At 44.3% G+C, this 16,247-nt stretch overlaps 2 protein-coding genes across 2 annotated transcripts; both read left to right on the top strand.

Annotated features, from left to right (window-relative positions):
- Nucleotides 1-586: 586 nt before the first annotated feature.
- Nucleotides 587-10,743, top strand: LOC116419033 (zinc finger protein 527-like). Its single transcript, XM_031963491.1, has 5 exons — nucleotides 587-742; nucleotides 2,689-2,830; nucleotides 5,324-5,447; nucleotides 6,493-6,591; nucleotides 10,714-10,743. The coding sequence occupies exons 1-5, from the start codon at nucleotides 666-668 to the stop codon at nucleotides 10,716-10,718; spliced, it is 447 nt and encodes a 148-aa protein (XP_031819351.1). The 5' UTR covers nucleotides 587-665; the 3' UTR covers nucleotides 10,719-10,743.
- A 61-nt stretch (nucleotides 10,744-10,804) lies between these two features.
- On the top strand, nucleotides 10,805-15,812 carry LOC100931752 (zinc finger protein 501). The gene is made up of 2 exons (XM_012547166.3): nucleotides 10,805-10,839; nucleotides 12,865-15,812. Exon 2 carries the CDS (start codon nucleotides 12,873-12,875, stop codon nucleotides 14,355-14,357), a length of 1,485 nt encoding a protein of 494 aa, XP_012402620.1. The 5' UTR covers nucleotides 10,805-10,839; nucleotides 12,865-12,872; the 3' UTR covers nucleotides 14,358-15,812.
- Nucleotides 15,813-16,247: the final 435 nt, after the last annotated feature.

A 16,247-nucleotide genomic window follows, 5' to 3' on the forward strand; every position in this document is an offset into this window, starting at 1 on the left:
GGGGGTTGCGTGTGGGGGGCGGGGATGCCCCGCCCCCTCCTCTGCCGCTACCTTTGGCTTCCAGCTACGCCTCCTCTTCCCGGAGACCCCAGTTCATCCCCAATGACACCCCCTCCCATATTGGGTCCTTGGACTCCAACTCGCCCCCACCCCTCGCCCGGACCGTCGTTGGGGCTACTTGTCCTTCTTGTAGAGGGCGGGGGATGGGGTGGCGTCCCTTTCGGGAACGGCCCATTTCCCGCCTGATTCCGGGACCGGAGCCACGGCAGGGCGCCCTCCCAGCCCGCCCGGCCTCAGTTCACACATGTCGTAGGTCCCTCCATCTTCAGAAATGTCTTCTAAAGCCGTCTTTCGGTCCGTTACCAACGCCCTCGCTCCGGCCGCCGGGCCCCGGCTGCCCCCTCGTTTCAGCCGCCGCGGTGTTTCTGAACACGGGGCTCTCTCCCCGGGCTTCGGTCGGGGCCGGCCGCGTTCTGGGCCGGACTCCGGGGACCGTTCGCAGCTCCGTTAGCGCGGCCGCGAGGGGCGGCGCTGGGGGCGCATGACGTCAGCGCGCCCGAGGCCCGCCCCCGCCGGCGCTGCTCTTTTCTGCCCTCCGAGAACGCGTCGTTCTGAGGGACGTGGATGAGGAGCGATCGCAGACGTGCGCTTTTTTTTTTTTTTATATGATGGATTTTTCCTTCGGAAACTCTCGGTGTTCGTGCGCAAATGTGCTCCAAGGCATCAGGAACACCTGCCTAACGTACGGGATGCCTCGGGAGCGGCAGGGGCCGAGGCTGGAACTTCTCTGCGCGTGGGTTTTGAGAATAAAAAAGCCTCCATGGGAATAATGAGTAACTAGAGAAAAGCAAGTGAGAGCAACTCGGAAGTGCCTGATCCCCGGTACTGGCTGCCGGAGAGCGGGGGGCTGCGGCCCGGGCCCGGCGTCCTGCAGCAAGCGTGGGGCTCCCCGAATGTCGCGGTCAGCCCGAATCTCAGAGAGCGAAGGACCGCAGGGCCTGGGAGGGGGCGGGGGCGGGGTGTCCAGGAAGGGGAGGGGCAGCTCGGGGGGTCCGGGGAAGGGGGAGGGCAGCTCCGGGGGATGTCCAGTGGGAAGGGGAGGGGCAGCTCCGGGGTGTCCTAGTGGAAGGGGAGGGGCAGTCGGGGGATGTCCTAGTGGAAGGGGGAGGGGCAGCTGGGGGATGCCCAGGGAAGGGAGGGGCAGCCTGGGGGCGGGGGATGTCCTGGTGGGAAGGGAGGAGGCAGCCTGGGGTGTCCTAGTGGGAAGGGGGAGGGGGCAGCTGGGGGGGTGTCCTAGGTGGGAAGGGGGGCCCTTCCCCGGGGAAGGGAGTTTGCCCAGCAGGACGAGTCCCAGGCAGAGGGAGGGCGCGCTCGGTGGTCCGGGTGCAGTCGGAGTCTGGGGTGGAGCCCGCCGGCCTGGGAGGAGTTTGGAGGGGAAGAGGGTTATTTTGAGTGGTCCAGGCGTTCCACGGGACGGAGGCAGGGCTGGGGAGCCGGGGCTGGCCCGGGGCGAGGTCCTGCTTCTGGGAGCCTTGGGAAGCCCCGGGGTCTCCTCGGGCCGGGGGGGCCGCCCGGGAGCTGAGCTCAGGCCGCCTTCCCTGCAGGTTCGGGGGCTTCCCCTGAAGCCGAGAGCGTCCTGGCTTCCAGAAGCCGGCTCGGAGCCCGCAGGTCCCAGGTAGGGGGGACCAGGAGGTCAGGGGGGCGCCGGGGGCTGCTGCCCGGCTCTCCTCGGGGTCTCATCCTCCCGGCCTGACCTCCCGCCCTCCCGCCCCCTTCCCTGCTGTCCCTTCCTGACTGCCCCGGGCCTCCGTCCCCAGTCTGACCACTGGTTCCAATGGCCACCCATCAGGCCTCCCTCAGAGGGACCCGGGAGTCCTGCCTTCAGCTCCCCATCAGGGCCCATGTGTTCTGTCTCTGCCCCCAGCTCCTGGTCAGAGATTGAATTGTCCTCCAACAGCCCCGGCTCTCTTAAGGACCCAGGAGTCCTGCTTCATCGCCCCAGGACCCAGACCCCAAAGCTCCCGCCCGTGTGGCTCTCCGGCCGGCTCCCTGGCAGACCACAGGCCTTTGCCCCCCGCTCTCTTGTCTGCCTCCAGCCTCCAGGAGGAGCCTCCCCGACTCCTGGTTAGAGCCCAGCACAGGCTTCCTGCTTTTTCCTCCTGGGATTCTTGTGTCGCTCCGTGACCCCTCTCCCGGAGTCCTGCCTCCCACCTCCCGCTGCCCTGGCCCTGCTTTGTTCAGAGTCCCGGCCCCTGCCCGCACCTGAACTCCAGGCAGGCCTCAAGGCCTGCCCCAGGCTCTCGGGTCGCTGCTGGCAGCCCCGTCCCACCGCCTCCGACCCCAGCCTGCTCTGGCTGCCCTCCCTCCAGACCCAGCAGGGTGTTGTGGGGTTGTGGACGGGGAGATTTGGTGAGGGATGCAGGGAGGGCAGGGCCCCAACAGGAGGGAGAGGTCCGGCTCCTCTCATCCCCTCTGGCTCAGCCCCCTCCTGCCTCCTGGGGCTCTGTGGAAGGAGGGGGCAGCAGAGGAGGGTGGGAGGGAGGGAGGCTTCCTGTCCAGACCGTCCTCATTCCAAGCCTGACCCCCTCTCCCCCCCCCCCGCTCCCTCCCCTGCTGGAGGCTCTGGTCCGAGGGCCGGGCCGGGGTCTTTCTGACGCCTGTGGGACTCAGTCCCTGTCTGTCCCTTAGGCCTGGAAGAGAAGGGAAAGCCTGTCAGCCTCTGGAGTCCTGCTGGAGCCCCCACTCAGCCCACAGAGGACCAAGGCCTGGCCCCAGGAGGGAGCTGGAACCAGAGGGGATGGCCCCCGGGAGCCACAGGCCCCCGGCCCAGGTGAGTCAGTCTGTGCACAGGCGTCTTCCCAGGTCTCTCTGAGCCCTTCCCTTTGCCATTTCTTTGGCCAAGTCAGCAAAGGCCCCACTGGGTGCCGGGCACTGTTCAGCTTTCCTTACACACAAAGGAAGGAAAAACCAGTCCCTCCTCAAGGAGCTTCTAGTCTAATGGGGAGATGTCATGTCAGCAGCTGTGTCCAAGCAACTCCTGCAGTGCAGAAGGGAGGCCCTCTCCCAACCAAGGTCCTCACGCTCCCCAACCAAGGTCCTCACGCTCCCCAACCAAGGTCCTCACTCTCAGAAGGAAGGTTCTCACACTTTTGGAGAGCAGGAAAAGCTTGTTTTCAGAAGGCAGAGTTTAGTGGAGCCTGGAAGGAAGCCAGGAGGCCCAGGTGAGTAGAGAGGACGTTTGGAGCCATTGGAAAGGCACAGAGTCAGGAGTGGAGGGTCCTGGCCAAGGAGGCCGGTATCCATGGATCAGAGAGGAGGTGAAGGGAGTAAGGAGGGAGAAGTCTGGAAAGGGGATTGGGGCTATTATATGGTGTCTGCTGTGTGCCACGAACAAAGGCTCCTGTAGAAAGGATTCTTGGTAGAGGCAGCCTGAATGTGGCGGCACAAGATGCCAGACGGGTACAGTGCCAGAAAGAGCCCCCCTCGTGCCCCGAAGCTTGGCCCAATGGCAGTCTCTAAATCAATGATCAGTGTTTTCAACAAGCCATGGGCAGATAAATAGAATGGAATTAAAAGAAAGAAGGCACCAAAATAGAAGGACTTGCAGAAAGCTTCTTGTAAAAGGTAAAATTTTAGTTGGGACTTGGCTGGAAGTCAGGAGATGGAGATGAGAAGAGAGACGATTCAAATGATGGGAGACCACCAGAGAAAATGCCCTGAAAGCAGAGGTGAAGTGTCTCCTGAGCTAGGAAGGAGGCCAGTGTCTTTGGATCATGAGGAGGTGGCAGGAAACAAGGTGTAAGAAAGATGGAATACCGGGTGATGTCATGATGGGCTTTGAATGCAAGGGGATGCACTGGGGGTGGTGGGGAGCTACCAAGTTCATTGAGGAGTTACATGATCAGATCTACAATGTAGGAAAATTACTTTGTCAAGCACATGGAGGATCCATTGGACTGGGGAGAATCTTGAGGCTGGCTGACCCAACAGCAGACTCCTGCCCTTGCTCAGGGGGGAAGATGGTGGTTGGAGTGTCAGAGGAGAGAAACAGATGTATTGGAGAGGTGCCGGAAGGTAAAATCCACAAGCTTTGATCTTGATTAGATAAGAGGGCGGAGGAATGAGAGCTGAGAATGATCCACAGTTTTCTGAGACCTTAGGGTTGCCTTTGACAATGAGAAAGAAGCTTTTCCCAATTTCCTGAGTTCAAGAGGGTATGTGTAGACCCTTTACCTCTCATAAGGAGACTGGCCGTGTCTTCCTCAGGAATCAGATCAAATCAATCTCGGTTAATAGAATTAAGGAAACTTTCTTCCCTCTTCTTGGTTACTCTTATTTTTATAACTAAATTTCAAAATTAAGAATATAGGCCATTAACAAATGAAAGCAGTCATAAAGCAAAGGCGTCATACCCAGAACCACCTCAAGCCCTCAATATAACAATTTTGTTGTTTTTGTTTAGTCATCTTTCAGTATTATGCACTTTTCAAGGACCCCTCAGCCTCTTTTTTGAAGTGGATTTTCTTGGCAGAGATACTGAAACAGTTTGCCATTTCCTTTTCTGGTCCATTTTACAGATGAGGAAACCAAAGCACACAGGATTAAATGATTTGCCCAGGATCACATAATCAGTAAGCTTCTGAGACCAGATTAGACACTACAGGCACAGATTTCTAGCTACTGTACTCCTATAAAGATAGAGAGCTGTTAACCTATTCCCTGGAAACAGCCTCCTCTGCCTCCATTCGGTCCAGATTCTGATTAACATCTACTAAGAATGCTTTTCATGTTTTCATTTGGAAAAGACTTTATTTCCGCCATCTAGGAAATAATCTAGATCTTTTCTTTTGGTTAATTCTCCTTTCAGTTATCCCAGGAAACATTTTTATCACCACCCTCCTCTGAGTATAAAATATTTGTCAGCATCTCACCAACCCTTCATGGGATTTTCTTTATAACAAATCACTTTTAAGTCTTTTCTGATGAAGAAATTTCACTTCACCTTCTCCCCATCTCCTCCGGAGATCCTCATAGATCTCTGAGAGAACATGTAATTTCTCTGATTCCATAGGGAGAAGCAATTCTCAGAAACATGTTTCTCAATTTTATTCCAACTGTAAATATAAACTGCTATGTTTGATATTCCACTGGGCTTTTCATGACTCTGGTTCTAAGTGTTGGCTCTGACCCTCATCAGGGTTATGAACTTTGGAAAATTCCCTTCTCTGTGCTTTTGTCTCTTCCTGTAAATCAATGAGGGTTGGACTAGTTGAATTCTGAAGTCTCTTTCAGTACTAATTGATCAATTTTGATGATTTGGGAGTTGGTGACGTTTAAGGATGTGATCGTGGACTTCACCCCAGAGGAGTGGGCCCTTTTGGACCATTCTCAGAAAGAGCTGTACAAGGAGGTCATGGTGGAGAATGCCCGGAACCTGCTCTCCTTGGGTAAGGAGCACTAAATCCAGGAACATTCTCTCCCTAGTATGCAGGGTTTCTGGCATTTATCAATGATGAGTGAGACAAAGTGCTGATCTTTTGTGTCCAAGACGGGGTCTTCCTGTAAAAGGTCTTTGGTTTGTATGATAGGAGCTGGGGGTTTCCTTTGTTGTTCCTGAAGCTGTCCCTTACTGGTTCTAGGGGGCCTGAAGTCAAAGATCAAACCAGTGAATAATCTTGGATTTAGAAGTAATCTCAGAGATTCTAGTCTAATGTCTACCTGAACATGAATTTTTTTCTGTCAAGCCTTCACACCTTCTTCAGGAAGCTTTTTCTTGGAGATGGGCAGTGAAAGGCACTTTCTACCTTCCCAAATAGCCCCTTCTTTTTGGTTTAGTCTTTGGAAAGTTCTTTAGCAAGCATAAATTTGGAGTCCACTGCTCCTAGTCTCCTCTCAGAAGCCTAGTCTATTCAGTGTATCCTTGTTCTTGCTTTATACCTCCCCAGAACCCCAGCACCAATTGTGGGAAAGGAAAGGAAGGGAATAAGTATTTAGATATATCCACAGTGTGCCAGGCACTGTGCTGAGAGCATGCTCTCAGAATGTTATCCCAATTTGATTCTCATAACTTGCCTGTGATATAAATGATGGGATTATACCCATTTTTACAACTGAGGAAACTGAGGTAATCAGGTTAAGTGTCTTGTTTGGGGCAGTTAACTAATGAGTGTCTGAGATTAGATTTGACCTCTTAGCTTCCTCAATCCAGACTTCAGATTCTCTTCACTGCACCACGAGTTGCTCTTTAATTTCTAGGTAAATCTATGGAATTAGTTCATCCTCTTATGAAGGAAGTAGAGAAAACAGAATTTTCTGATTCCAAAGTGGCTTCCAAATGATCCCTCACCAAAGCTCCTAACAATAAATACCATGGAAACCATCCTTAAGATGTTCCAGGGAGGTCCTGTAACATTCCTTGCATGCCCCCTTTCCCTAAAAGAATTACATCATGAATATCTCTCCATCCTCCCCTCTCCTTATTTCCATGCCCAGGACTTCCAGTTCTCAGAGAAGGTTTTCTCTCCTATTTTGAACAAGGGAAAACACCATGGATGCTGGTTCATGATGGCCCAAGAAACCTTTCCTGTCCAGGTGAGTGAGGTGAAAGCAGGTCTATGAAGGCTGCTATCACGAGAGGTAACTGCACGTCACAGTGAAGGCGATGGTAGACTTGGGGACAGAAAGAATTGACTGGCAGTTCTCTTTTAGGCACTTTTTAGCAATAAAGTCCTGAAATCACCAAATCTCTCAACCTTAGTTTCTCCATTGTGAAATGAAGGGTTTGGACTCTATGGTCTTTTGCCACCTTTCTAGTGAGCAACTATCATCCTCAAAGATCCATTGTTTGGATCATGGGGTCATGGAACCCTTTCATAAGTATCTAGAAAGGGACTAGGCTCTCTAATATAAGTTCTTTCCTAGGCCTTCAAGTCAACAAACAATTTTTAAGTGTTGGGTTTTTTTTTTTTTCAAAGAATAGCAAGGGACATCCCTTGCTCTCAAGGAGCTCACAGCCTTGTGGGAAGACAATATGGACAGAACTAGCTAAAGATTAGAGAGAGAAGGTACTTCAGTTAAAGAGTAGTAGAGACTCATTGTGGAAGGTGGCCTTTGGCTGGGGCTTCAGAGAATCCGGGGCATGAGGGGCAGCCAGGGAAAACCCACAGAGATGGTTTGTTTTGTCCAAGAAATAGAAAGGACGTCTTTGCTACTGAATGTTAGCATTTGTGGGAGTGAAAGGAGACTGGAAAGGGAAGAGAGGGACAGATGATGAAGGCTTCTAATAGCCCAGCAGAGGATTTAATATGTCATCTGGTGCTAGGGAGCCCCTGCAGTTTGTTGAGCAGGCAGTGACATGCTCAGATGTGAGCTTTAGGAAGCTGGGTAGGGCACTGACTGATCTGGAGAGAGATCTGGGTCATTGAGACCAAACAGCAGGTTTTTGCACTGTCAGATGTGAGGTAACTGGGGCCTGAGTTTAGAAATTGGTGGTGTTGGAAGTGGGATAGAGTCAGCAGAACTTTCTGGAAGATTGGGATGGATCCCATCCCAATGGGATGATGATGAGATGGATAGGGGTGCTCTGAGTGCCTGAGGGCTTATGGACCTGGACAAGTGGGAGGGTGATCTGGGTAATATTAGGAATGGAGGAAGATGGAGGGTTGGGGAAAAGATAATGAGTTTAATTTTGGACATGGCAGGAAGAGAAAGCAATGTGAAAAGTGTCACCAAACCCAGAGAGAAGAGAGCATTAAGGGAAAGGGGAATGGGCGACAGTGTCAAAATCTGGAGAGAAGTAAAGAAGGATGAGGCTTGAGAAAAGGGCTTTTTGCCTTAACAGGTAGGGAGGCAGCTTTGGAGAGAGGAGTTTTAGTTGAATGATGGGGTTGGGAGCCAGTGTGCAGAATTTTGTAGGAAGTAAGTGTAAAGGAATGGGGGACCCCAAACGCAGATGGCCATCTCTGGGTGCTTAGTCATGAACGGGAGCAGAAATATAGGACAAGATCTACTGGGGATGTGCGAAGGTTTTCCTTAACACTTTGTAAAGATTCCAACAGGAATGATTGGATCAAATGAGAGTTCTTTGTGGACTGGGAAGAAATGGCTTCATCTGTGGTAGTAGGGAAGGAGCCAGTAGAAAATGAGAGATTGAAAATGAGTGAGAACATGGAGATGACAGAGTAGGGAATATGGTGGAGGAGTAAGTGGGAGGGAATGGACTCTTTGAGCATCTTTGCCTTATCAGGCAGGAGGGCCTCCTCTTCATAGGATACTTGGGTAAAGGAGAAAAAGAAGACATCTGATTTTTGTGAGATGGGGAGGAGGTGAGGGAGCTCTTGCTAAACACCCAGTTGTTTCAGTGAAATTTGGGGCCAGGATCTCAGCAGAGAGAGATGGTGGGAACGATCCTCATGCGGGGAATGAAGAACTGCTGTGATGAGGGGGATGAGGAGTCAGTCAGGGAGCTGTCGGTGGGTCTCCTGGCTGTAGTAGAGGCTTAGGTAGCATGCTGTGGTGGATCCAAGTCTTGTGATTTTCTCTCACCCCATTCAGCAGCACATGAGTAGGAGGGAAGGCCATTTTCATCCCTGGAAATAATCCAAAGCTGAGGCTTGCTTAGTCATTGCCCCAAGTGACTTTCCTTGTCTTTGTGGTCCAATCTCTGTCTCCGTTCTTGGAGAATCATTTGCTACACTCATGTAGGTGACCGCCACTAAGTTTAGGGTGAAAGCAGATGGAGACTCTTGGGTGTTCCATGGCAGGAGACCCTCTAACAGACTTGGTGAGCTCCACAGTTCAGTCTGGTAAGGTCTTATCCATATTAGGGCAAAGATGACTCCTTATAGTGAAAGAAGAGAGAAATCCGGATGGAGGTCAGAAGGTACACTTGACCAAGAGAGAGAGGCTAGATTCTAGGGATCGAGGTAGGAGTCAAAGCCTTGTATGATCCCTGAGCCTGGGCAGATATTTCAATGAACTAAATTAATAAACTGCCTACTCTGCTAAGCCCTGGGAACATAAGGAAAGGCAACAGACAGTCCCTGATGGTAAGAATCTTACAATCTGATATCCAAAAAAGGACAAGATTTTCAGGGGGAAAAAAAAAACAACAGGTCCTGAGCCTCAATCTTAGCTGATCACACAAAAGAAAGTATTTTGCTGTAGAAATATAGTAAGTTCAATAATAGGGAGGGAAGTAAGACCAGGAAAGGGGAAGAACAGGAAGGAGAGCAGAATTGAGGAGAAAATGGTCAAACTAATAGTCAGTAGAGCTAACAACTAACTAATAGTAAATATGGCTAACAACTAACTAATAGTAATTATGGCTAACAATTAGCTAATGGTAAATATGGCTAACAACTAAATAATAGTAAATATAGCTAACAACTAACTAATAGTAAATATGACTAACAACTAATAGTAAATATGACTAACAACTCAATAATAGTAAATATAGCTAACAGCTAAATAATAGTAAATATAGCTAACAACTAACTAATAGTAAATATAGCTAACAATTAACTAATAGGAAATATGGCTAACAACTAATAGTAAATATGGCTAACAACTAAATAATAGTAAATATAGCTAACAACTAACTAATAGTAAATATGGTTAACAACCAACTAATAGTAAATATGGCTAACAACTAATTAATAGTAATTATGGCTAACAACTAGCTAATAATAAATATGACTAACAACTAATAGTAAATATAGCTAACTAACTAATAGTAATTATAGCTAACAATTAACTAATAGGAAATATGATTAACAACTAAATAATAATAATTATGGCTAACAACTAACTAATAGTAAATATGGCTAACAACTAACTAATAGTAAATATGGTTAACAACTAATAGTAAATATGGCTAACAACTAACTATTATAGCTAACAATTATGATGCCTTATATATGCTAAAGGCTTTACAATCATCACCTCATTTAATCCTTATGAGAATCCTAGCAAATAGGAGCTATTATTATCCTCCTTGTAGAAATAAGGAGGCCACAGTCCCATGGCTTGCCCATGGTTATCGCAGCAGGTTCCTGAGGTGGTTCTGAAAGGTAGGTCTTGTGGACTCCAGGTCCAGCACTCTCTCTATTACACCATCACCCATATTTTGATTGATAAGCAGAATGCAGTGAAAATGTTTCTCCCACGTGGATGAGGTGGGAAATGGGAGGAGAATTTTACAAGTTATGTTGCTGAGAGTTGGGAACTTTTTTGTTTTTAGCTCACTGTAGAGTCAACACAATAAAGAGCATGGATTGCTGGATACTATAGAAAAGATCTGTTTTTCTATTGGCTAATGACAAGTAGCACACTAAATGATAAATGTACTTGAAGGTCAATTGAACATATTGCTTTGGGTTTATTTTAACTTGATATATATATATATATATATATATATATATATATATATATATGTATATATAAGAAAATCTTTCCATGGAAAGAATCTGGACAGATATAACTTTCTTGTCTACCAGTGACAGAAAAAGTCTTCTGCCTGATATTGCTTACCAATTCCTTTGAAAGTCTATTTGCCAATTCCAATAGATTTGGGATGGAGAGAGCTATCCAGAGAGAGAACTGTGGAAATTGAATGTGGATCAAAGCAGAGGATTTTCACCTTTTTGTTGTTGTTGTTAGTTTGTTTTTTTCTTTCTCACTTTTTCTTTTGTTGATCTGATTTTTCTTGCTCAGCATGACGAATATGGAAATATGTTTAGAAGAATTGCATATGTTTAACTGTATCGGATTGCTTGCTGTCTTGGGGAGCATGAAGAAGAGGAGGGAGGGGAAATATTTGGAACACAAGGTTTTGCAAAGGTAAATATTGAAAACTATCTTTGCATATATTTGGAAAAGAAAATATTGTTAAAAAAAAAAAAGAAAATCTATTTGCTAGAGTGAAGAATAGAAACCTAAGTGGAAGATAAATTCAAGTCATAAAATAGTGCTATAAGGCCTCTTTTTGTGGAGCAGTTGTGATGGTCTGTGATAATTCCAAGAGTGCTTATAATGCACTCGTGATTTTCAGAGAGTCTGCCATTTGTGCAACTATGATCTGGGGATTGTTCTACTGATATGATGTACTTTCTAGGTAACTCTGGGAATGAGGGAACTACTCTGATGCAGTTACAGAAAGCAAATGACTTATATGTGTGTGCCTGGGACTATCCATTAGGAATCAATTGCATTTGAAATTCAAACTTTTCTGACTGTTGGGAAACAATTTGATGTCAGGTTGAGAAATGGAAGGAATATGTTGCAGTAAATTAGAAATAGTCAAAGTTGTATATAATCACTGCCTGACATTGAAAAGCATTGGATGCCTGATCGTGACAATCTGGAATCATTGCAGAAAGAAAAACTATTATGCTTGAAACATGTACATGCTTGCTGTTTCAAAGGAAAATATTTACATTATTTAAAATCTTTGTAAGAAAATTGGGCAATTACTTTTTGCTCAGTATTCCATTAAAGATTTTTTTTCCCTAAAACCTCTTTGATCATTATTGTGAATCCTCAAAGATTTTGTCAAACACAAAATAGAAAGAGCTGCTCTAGGATTAATAGTGAAGCCTGCTGATCACTTCTAGAAAATTGTCGCTTCCTGACAGAAGGGTGAAAGGTCCAGTATAAGACATAGTATTTTTGGACATAGGAAATGGATGGATTTTTTTTTTGTCATGTTCATTACAAGGATTTTGATTTTTTTTTCTTAAATTAAGGATCCAAAACATTTAAAGATACATTTAAAGAAATGGATAATGGTTATTCTAAAAATAGTGAAGGGCCAGAACAGAATATAGTATGCCTCAGGTGAATACAAAAACCAAGGTTCAGTCATGATATGGTCTTAGACTTGAGAAGAGAAAAAGTAAGATAAAAAGCATTACTAGGGAAATTAAACTATGCTTGTAGACATGATGATGAAATAATATAAATGCTTACTATATATGTCACAAACGGTATATCTGTTGCAATAAAAATCTGTGATTAAAAAAATTGAGGCACAAAAGTCAGAGAATAATCAGCTGATCGGCAAGGCTAGCATTTCTTAATAAATAGGATCCAAGGCTCCCGAGTAGCCAGGGATTCATCTGACAGCAGCTCGGCATTATATCTGTACCTCTGGCTGGACTATGTCCACCAAACTTATGTAGCTTGTTTGAATGTGGAGAATACTGGACTCATTTGGAAGACAGACATTGAAATTTTGCTGCAGATACTTAGGAGAGGTGTACCTTATCTGAATCTCAGGCAAAGAGCTAAGCCTTCTCTACTTTCTTTTTTTCTCAATAATATTTTGTTTTTCCAAATATATGTAAAGATAGTTTTCAGCATTCATTTTTGTAAAACTTTGTGTTCCAAATTTTTTTCCCTTCTTCTTTCAACTCCCTCTTCCCCAAGACAGCAAGCAATCTGATATGGGTTAAATATGTGCAATACCTTTAAACATATTTCCATATTTGCCATGTTGTGCAAGAAAAGTCAGACTAAAAAGGAAAAAAATATACAAACAAAAAAGGTGAAATCACTATGCATTGACCACGTTCAGTCTCCATAGCTCTCTCTCTGGATGTGGATGGCATTTTCCATCCTAAGTATATTGGAATGGTTTTGAATCACTACATTGTTGAGAAGAGCCAAGTCTATTACAGTTGATCATCACATAATGTTGTTAATATGTACAATGTTTTCCTGGTTCTGCTCACTTCACTCAGCATCAGCTCATGTAAATTTTTTCCAGAAAGGGTAGTTTTCTTCACTTATTTTTGTAAGAGATTTTGAATTCCAAATTTTTTCTTTTTTCACAGACACATATATTTGTTTGTTTGTTTCCCTCAGATGGAGAGATGAGGCTCAAAATGAAGGAGACTACCGCCAAGCTGAGCATTTCTGTGGAACAATCACACCACCAGGGATTCATGAATGATGGTTGCCACAACCTCAATTTGAGAGGAATCGGTGATTCTGATATCAAGCTAAGGAAAAACCAAAACAATCACTGTGAATTTGATAAAGATGGAAAGAGTTTCAGACAATGTTTAATACTAATTCGCTGCAAGAAAAGGACCTCAGGGAATGAATGCTCTCAAAGTAGTAAACATAGGGAATGCTTTACTGAACAGGTGGATCTTGTTGAGTCTCATGGGAAGCCTTCTGAAGTGCAAACTTACCAGTGTAATCAATGTGAGAGAACCTTCAGCTTGAAATCAGATTTAATTAGACATAAGAAAAGTCTTGGTAGAGGGAATGAAGGTGATAAAACGTTTAATTGTAATTCAGAGCTCATTGACCATCAGAAAATTCAAAATGGAAAAAAATATTATGAATGTAATGAATGTGGTAAAGCTTTTAAGGGACAATCATTCCTTATTCGACATCAGAAATGTCATACTAGTGAAAAACTACACAAATGTTTGCAATGCGGAAAGACCTTCAGGCAACAGTCATCCCTTATTTCTCATCAGAGGATTCACACTAGAGAGAAATCTTGTGAGGATCATGAGGGTGGTAAAGGTTTTAGTGAAAACTCATCCCTTATTGTACATCAGAGAAGCCCCACTGGAAAGAAACCTTATGAATGTAATCATTGTGAAAAGACTTTCAGACAGCGCTCCCATCTTACTCATCATCAGAGAATGCACAATGTGGAGAAGCATTATGAATGTAATCAATGTAGAAAGACTTTCAGCTGCAGTTCTAATCTTACAAAACATCAGAGGATCCACACTGGAGAGAAACCTTATAAATGTAGTCAATGTGGAAAAGCTTTCAGGTGCAGTTCTAGTCTTAGTAAACATCAGAGAATCCACACTGGAGAGAAACCTTATAAATGTAATCAATGTGGAAAGACTTTTGGAAGAAGTTCCAATCTGTCCGTACATCAGAAAACCCATACTGGAGAGAAGCCTTATGAATGTAATCAATGTGGAAAGACTTTTCGACAACATTATAATCTTTTGGAACATGAGAGAATTCATTCTGGAGAGAAGCCTTATGAATGTAATCAATGTGGAAAGACTTTCAGATGCAGCTCCATTCTTGCTATACATCGGAGAGTCCACACTGGAGAAAAACGTTATGAATGTAATCAATGTGGAAAGGCTTTTAGAAGGAGCTCTGGACTTGCTATCCATCAGAGGATTCACACTGGAGAGAAGCCTTATGAATGTAAGCAATGTGGAAAGCCTTTCAGATGCAGTTCTAGTCTTGCTGATCATCAAATAATCCACACTGGGGAGAAACCTTATGATTGTAATCAATGTGGAAAGACTTTCAGAGGCAGGTCTGGTCTTGCTAAACATCAGAGACTTCACACTGGAGAAAAATCCTAAGAGTATGTTAAATGTGGAAAATGTTTCAGAGAGAAATAGATGTATCTCCAATCTTGCTGAATATCAAAGAATCCATATTGGAAAGAAACTATGAAAGTAATCAATGTGGAAAAACTTTCAGATTCAACTCCAAATTTGCTCAACATCAGAGAGTCTACACTGCAGAATTACCTTATAAATTTAATTAATATGAAAAGGCTTTCAGAAGGAGGTTCAATTTTGCTGATCATCAGATAATTTATACTGGAGAGAAATCTTATAATTGTAATCAATGTGGAAAGACTTTCAGAGGCAAGTTTGGTCTTATTAAACATCAGGGAATCTGCACTGGAGAAATGTCTTAAGAATATGTTCAATGTAGACAACCTTTCAGAGAAAGAAAAAGAGAGTTCCAATCCTGCTGTCCTGGAGAGAAAGCTTATGAATGTAATCATTATGGAAAGATGCAGCACTAGTTTTGTTGACCATGAATGTAATCAATGTGGAAAGTCTTTTAAATGAAGCTTCACAGTGGAGAAATGTTATGACTAATCTATGGGAAAAGACTTTTAGACATAGCTCCAGTCTCACTCTACATCAGAGAATTCACACTGGAGAGAAATCTTATGAATGTAATCTATGAGGTCGAACTTGTAGCCACTGTCATCCTTTCTTTGCTATCTAACAATTCATAAAAGATAAAAATCTTATCACTGTAATAAATGAGAAAGGAATATAGAGGTTGTTAGACATCAGATATTCTGGGTCCAGGCTGTAGGAAGACTTTCAGCCAGAAATCATCTGTAGTAGTGGTGAGAAACCTTACATATTTGCTCAATTTAGACATGGTTTTTGCTAGAAGAGGGAGAACCCTAGATGTCATAATATGCACACTGGGAAAAAAAGGCTTATTAAAAACAATGATTATGAGAGATCTTTTATATAGAACTCATATTTGACTGTACTTTAGAGAAATTATACTGAAGGTAAAACATAGGGATCTGATTAACAAGGGAAGACATCTTGTTTCAGAAGCACACACATAAGTAGAAAACTCAAATTTCATGCTGCGCATTGAGCCCTATAAATTTAATGATTTTTTCTCAGAAATATTGTTTTTTGTACTCAGTAATGTCCATGGCATTCATATACCATAATTTCATCATCCTTTCCCCAATCGATTAATTTTTACCTGTTTCCTATACTTTGTTGACATGAAACATTCTGGTGTATTTTGTTAACCTTTGGACATTTATTTCTGATTTCTTGAGTGCTGCTTCTAGAGCCACAAGTTCTGAGCTCAAATCGATTTCTGACATTAGCTGTGTGACCCTGGACAAATCATGTAACCTATTACTGCCTCAGTTTTCTTCTTCAGTAGGATGTGTACACCTACCTCTTACAGTTAATGTTAGGACCAAATGTGATATTACCTGTAAAATGCTTTGTAAGTATTAAATCTCTATTTAAACACTAGCTGTTATTATTATTATTATTATTGTTATTCAGATCACAAGTCATAGCAGAATCTTAAAGATATGGACAATTTAGTCACTTTTCTTATAATTCAAATTGATGTTCAAAACTGTAGATGTTCAAAAAGTGACATATTATCACAGTTGTCATATTATCAAACTGGTTTTAGAGTCAGAAAAACCTGGATTCCCCTCCTACCTCAAATGCTCTCTAGCTATGTAACTGGGCATGGAACACTCTCTTTGTGTCTCCATTTGCTCATCTCTAAGTGAGGACTTTAGTGACTCCTGTGGTCCTTTTCAACTCTAAACCCGTGTTCCCATGAAAAATGTATTCATTGTCTCTTTCCACATGATTTTCCAGTGTTCTAGGAAAGAGGCATACCAGGGCCAAATCTGAAACTATAGCACAAAAGATTATGAAGTACTTAAAATA

Source organism: Sarcophilus harrisii, chromosome 3 (genome assembly GCF_902635505.1).
Source record: "Sarcophilus harrisii chromosome 3, mSarHar1.11, whole genome shotgun sequence".
In the NCBI taxonomy this organism is placed as follows: Eukaryota; Metazoa; Chordata; class Mammalia; order Dasyuromorphia; family Dasyuridae; genus Sarcophilus; species Sarcophilus harrisii.

Coding starts and splice junctions, on each gene's coding strand:
- LOC116419033 (XM_031963491.1), top strand. CDS start 666: ATGATGGATTTTTCCTTCGGAAACTCTCGGTGTTCGTGCGCAAATGTG. Junction 743..2,688: donor ATCAGGAACACCTGCCTAAC/GTACGGGATGCC, acceptor TCTGTCCCTTAG/GCCTGGAAGAGAAGGGAAAG. Junction 5,448..6,492: donor CCGGAACCTGCTCTCCTTGG/GTAAGGAGCACT, acceptor TTCCATGCCCAG/GACTTCCAGTTCTCAGAGAA.
- LOC100931752 (XM_012547166.3), top strand. CDS start 12,873: ATGAGGCTCAAAATGAAGGAGACTACCGCCAAGCTGAGCATTTCTGTG.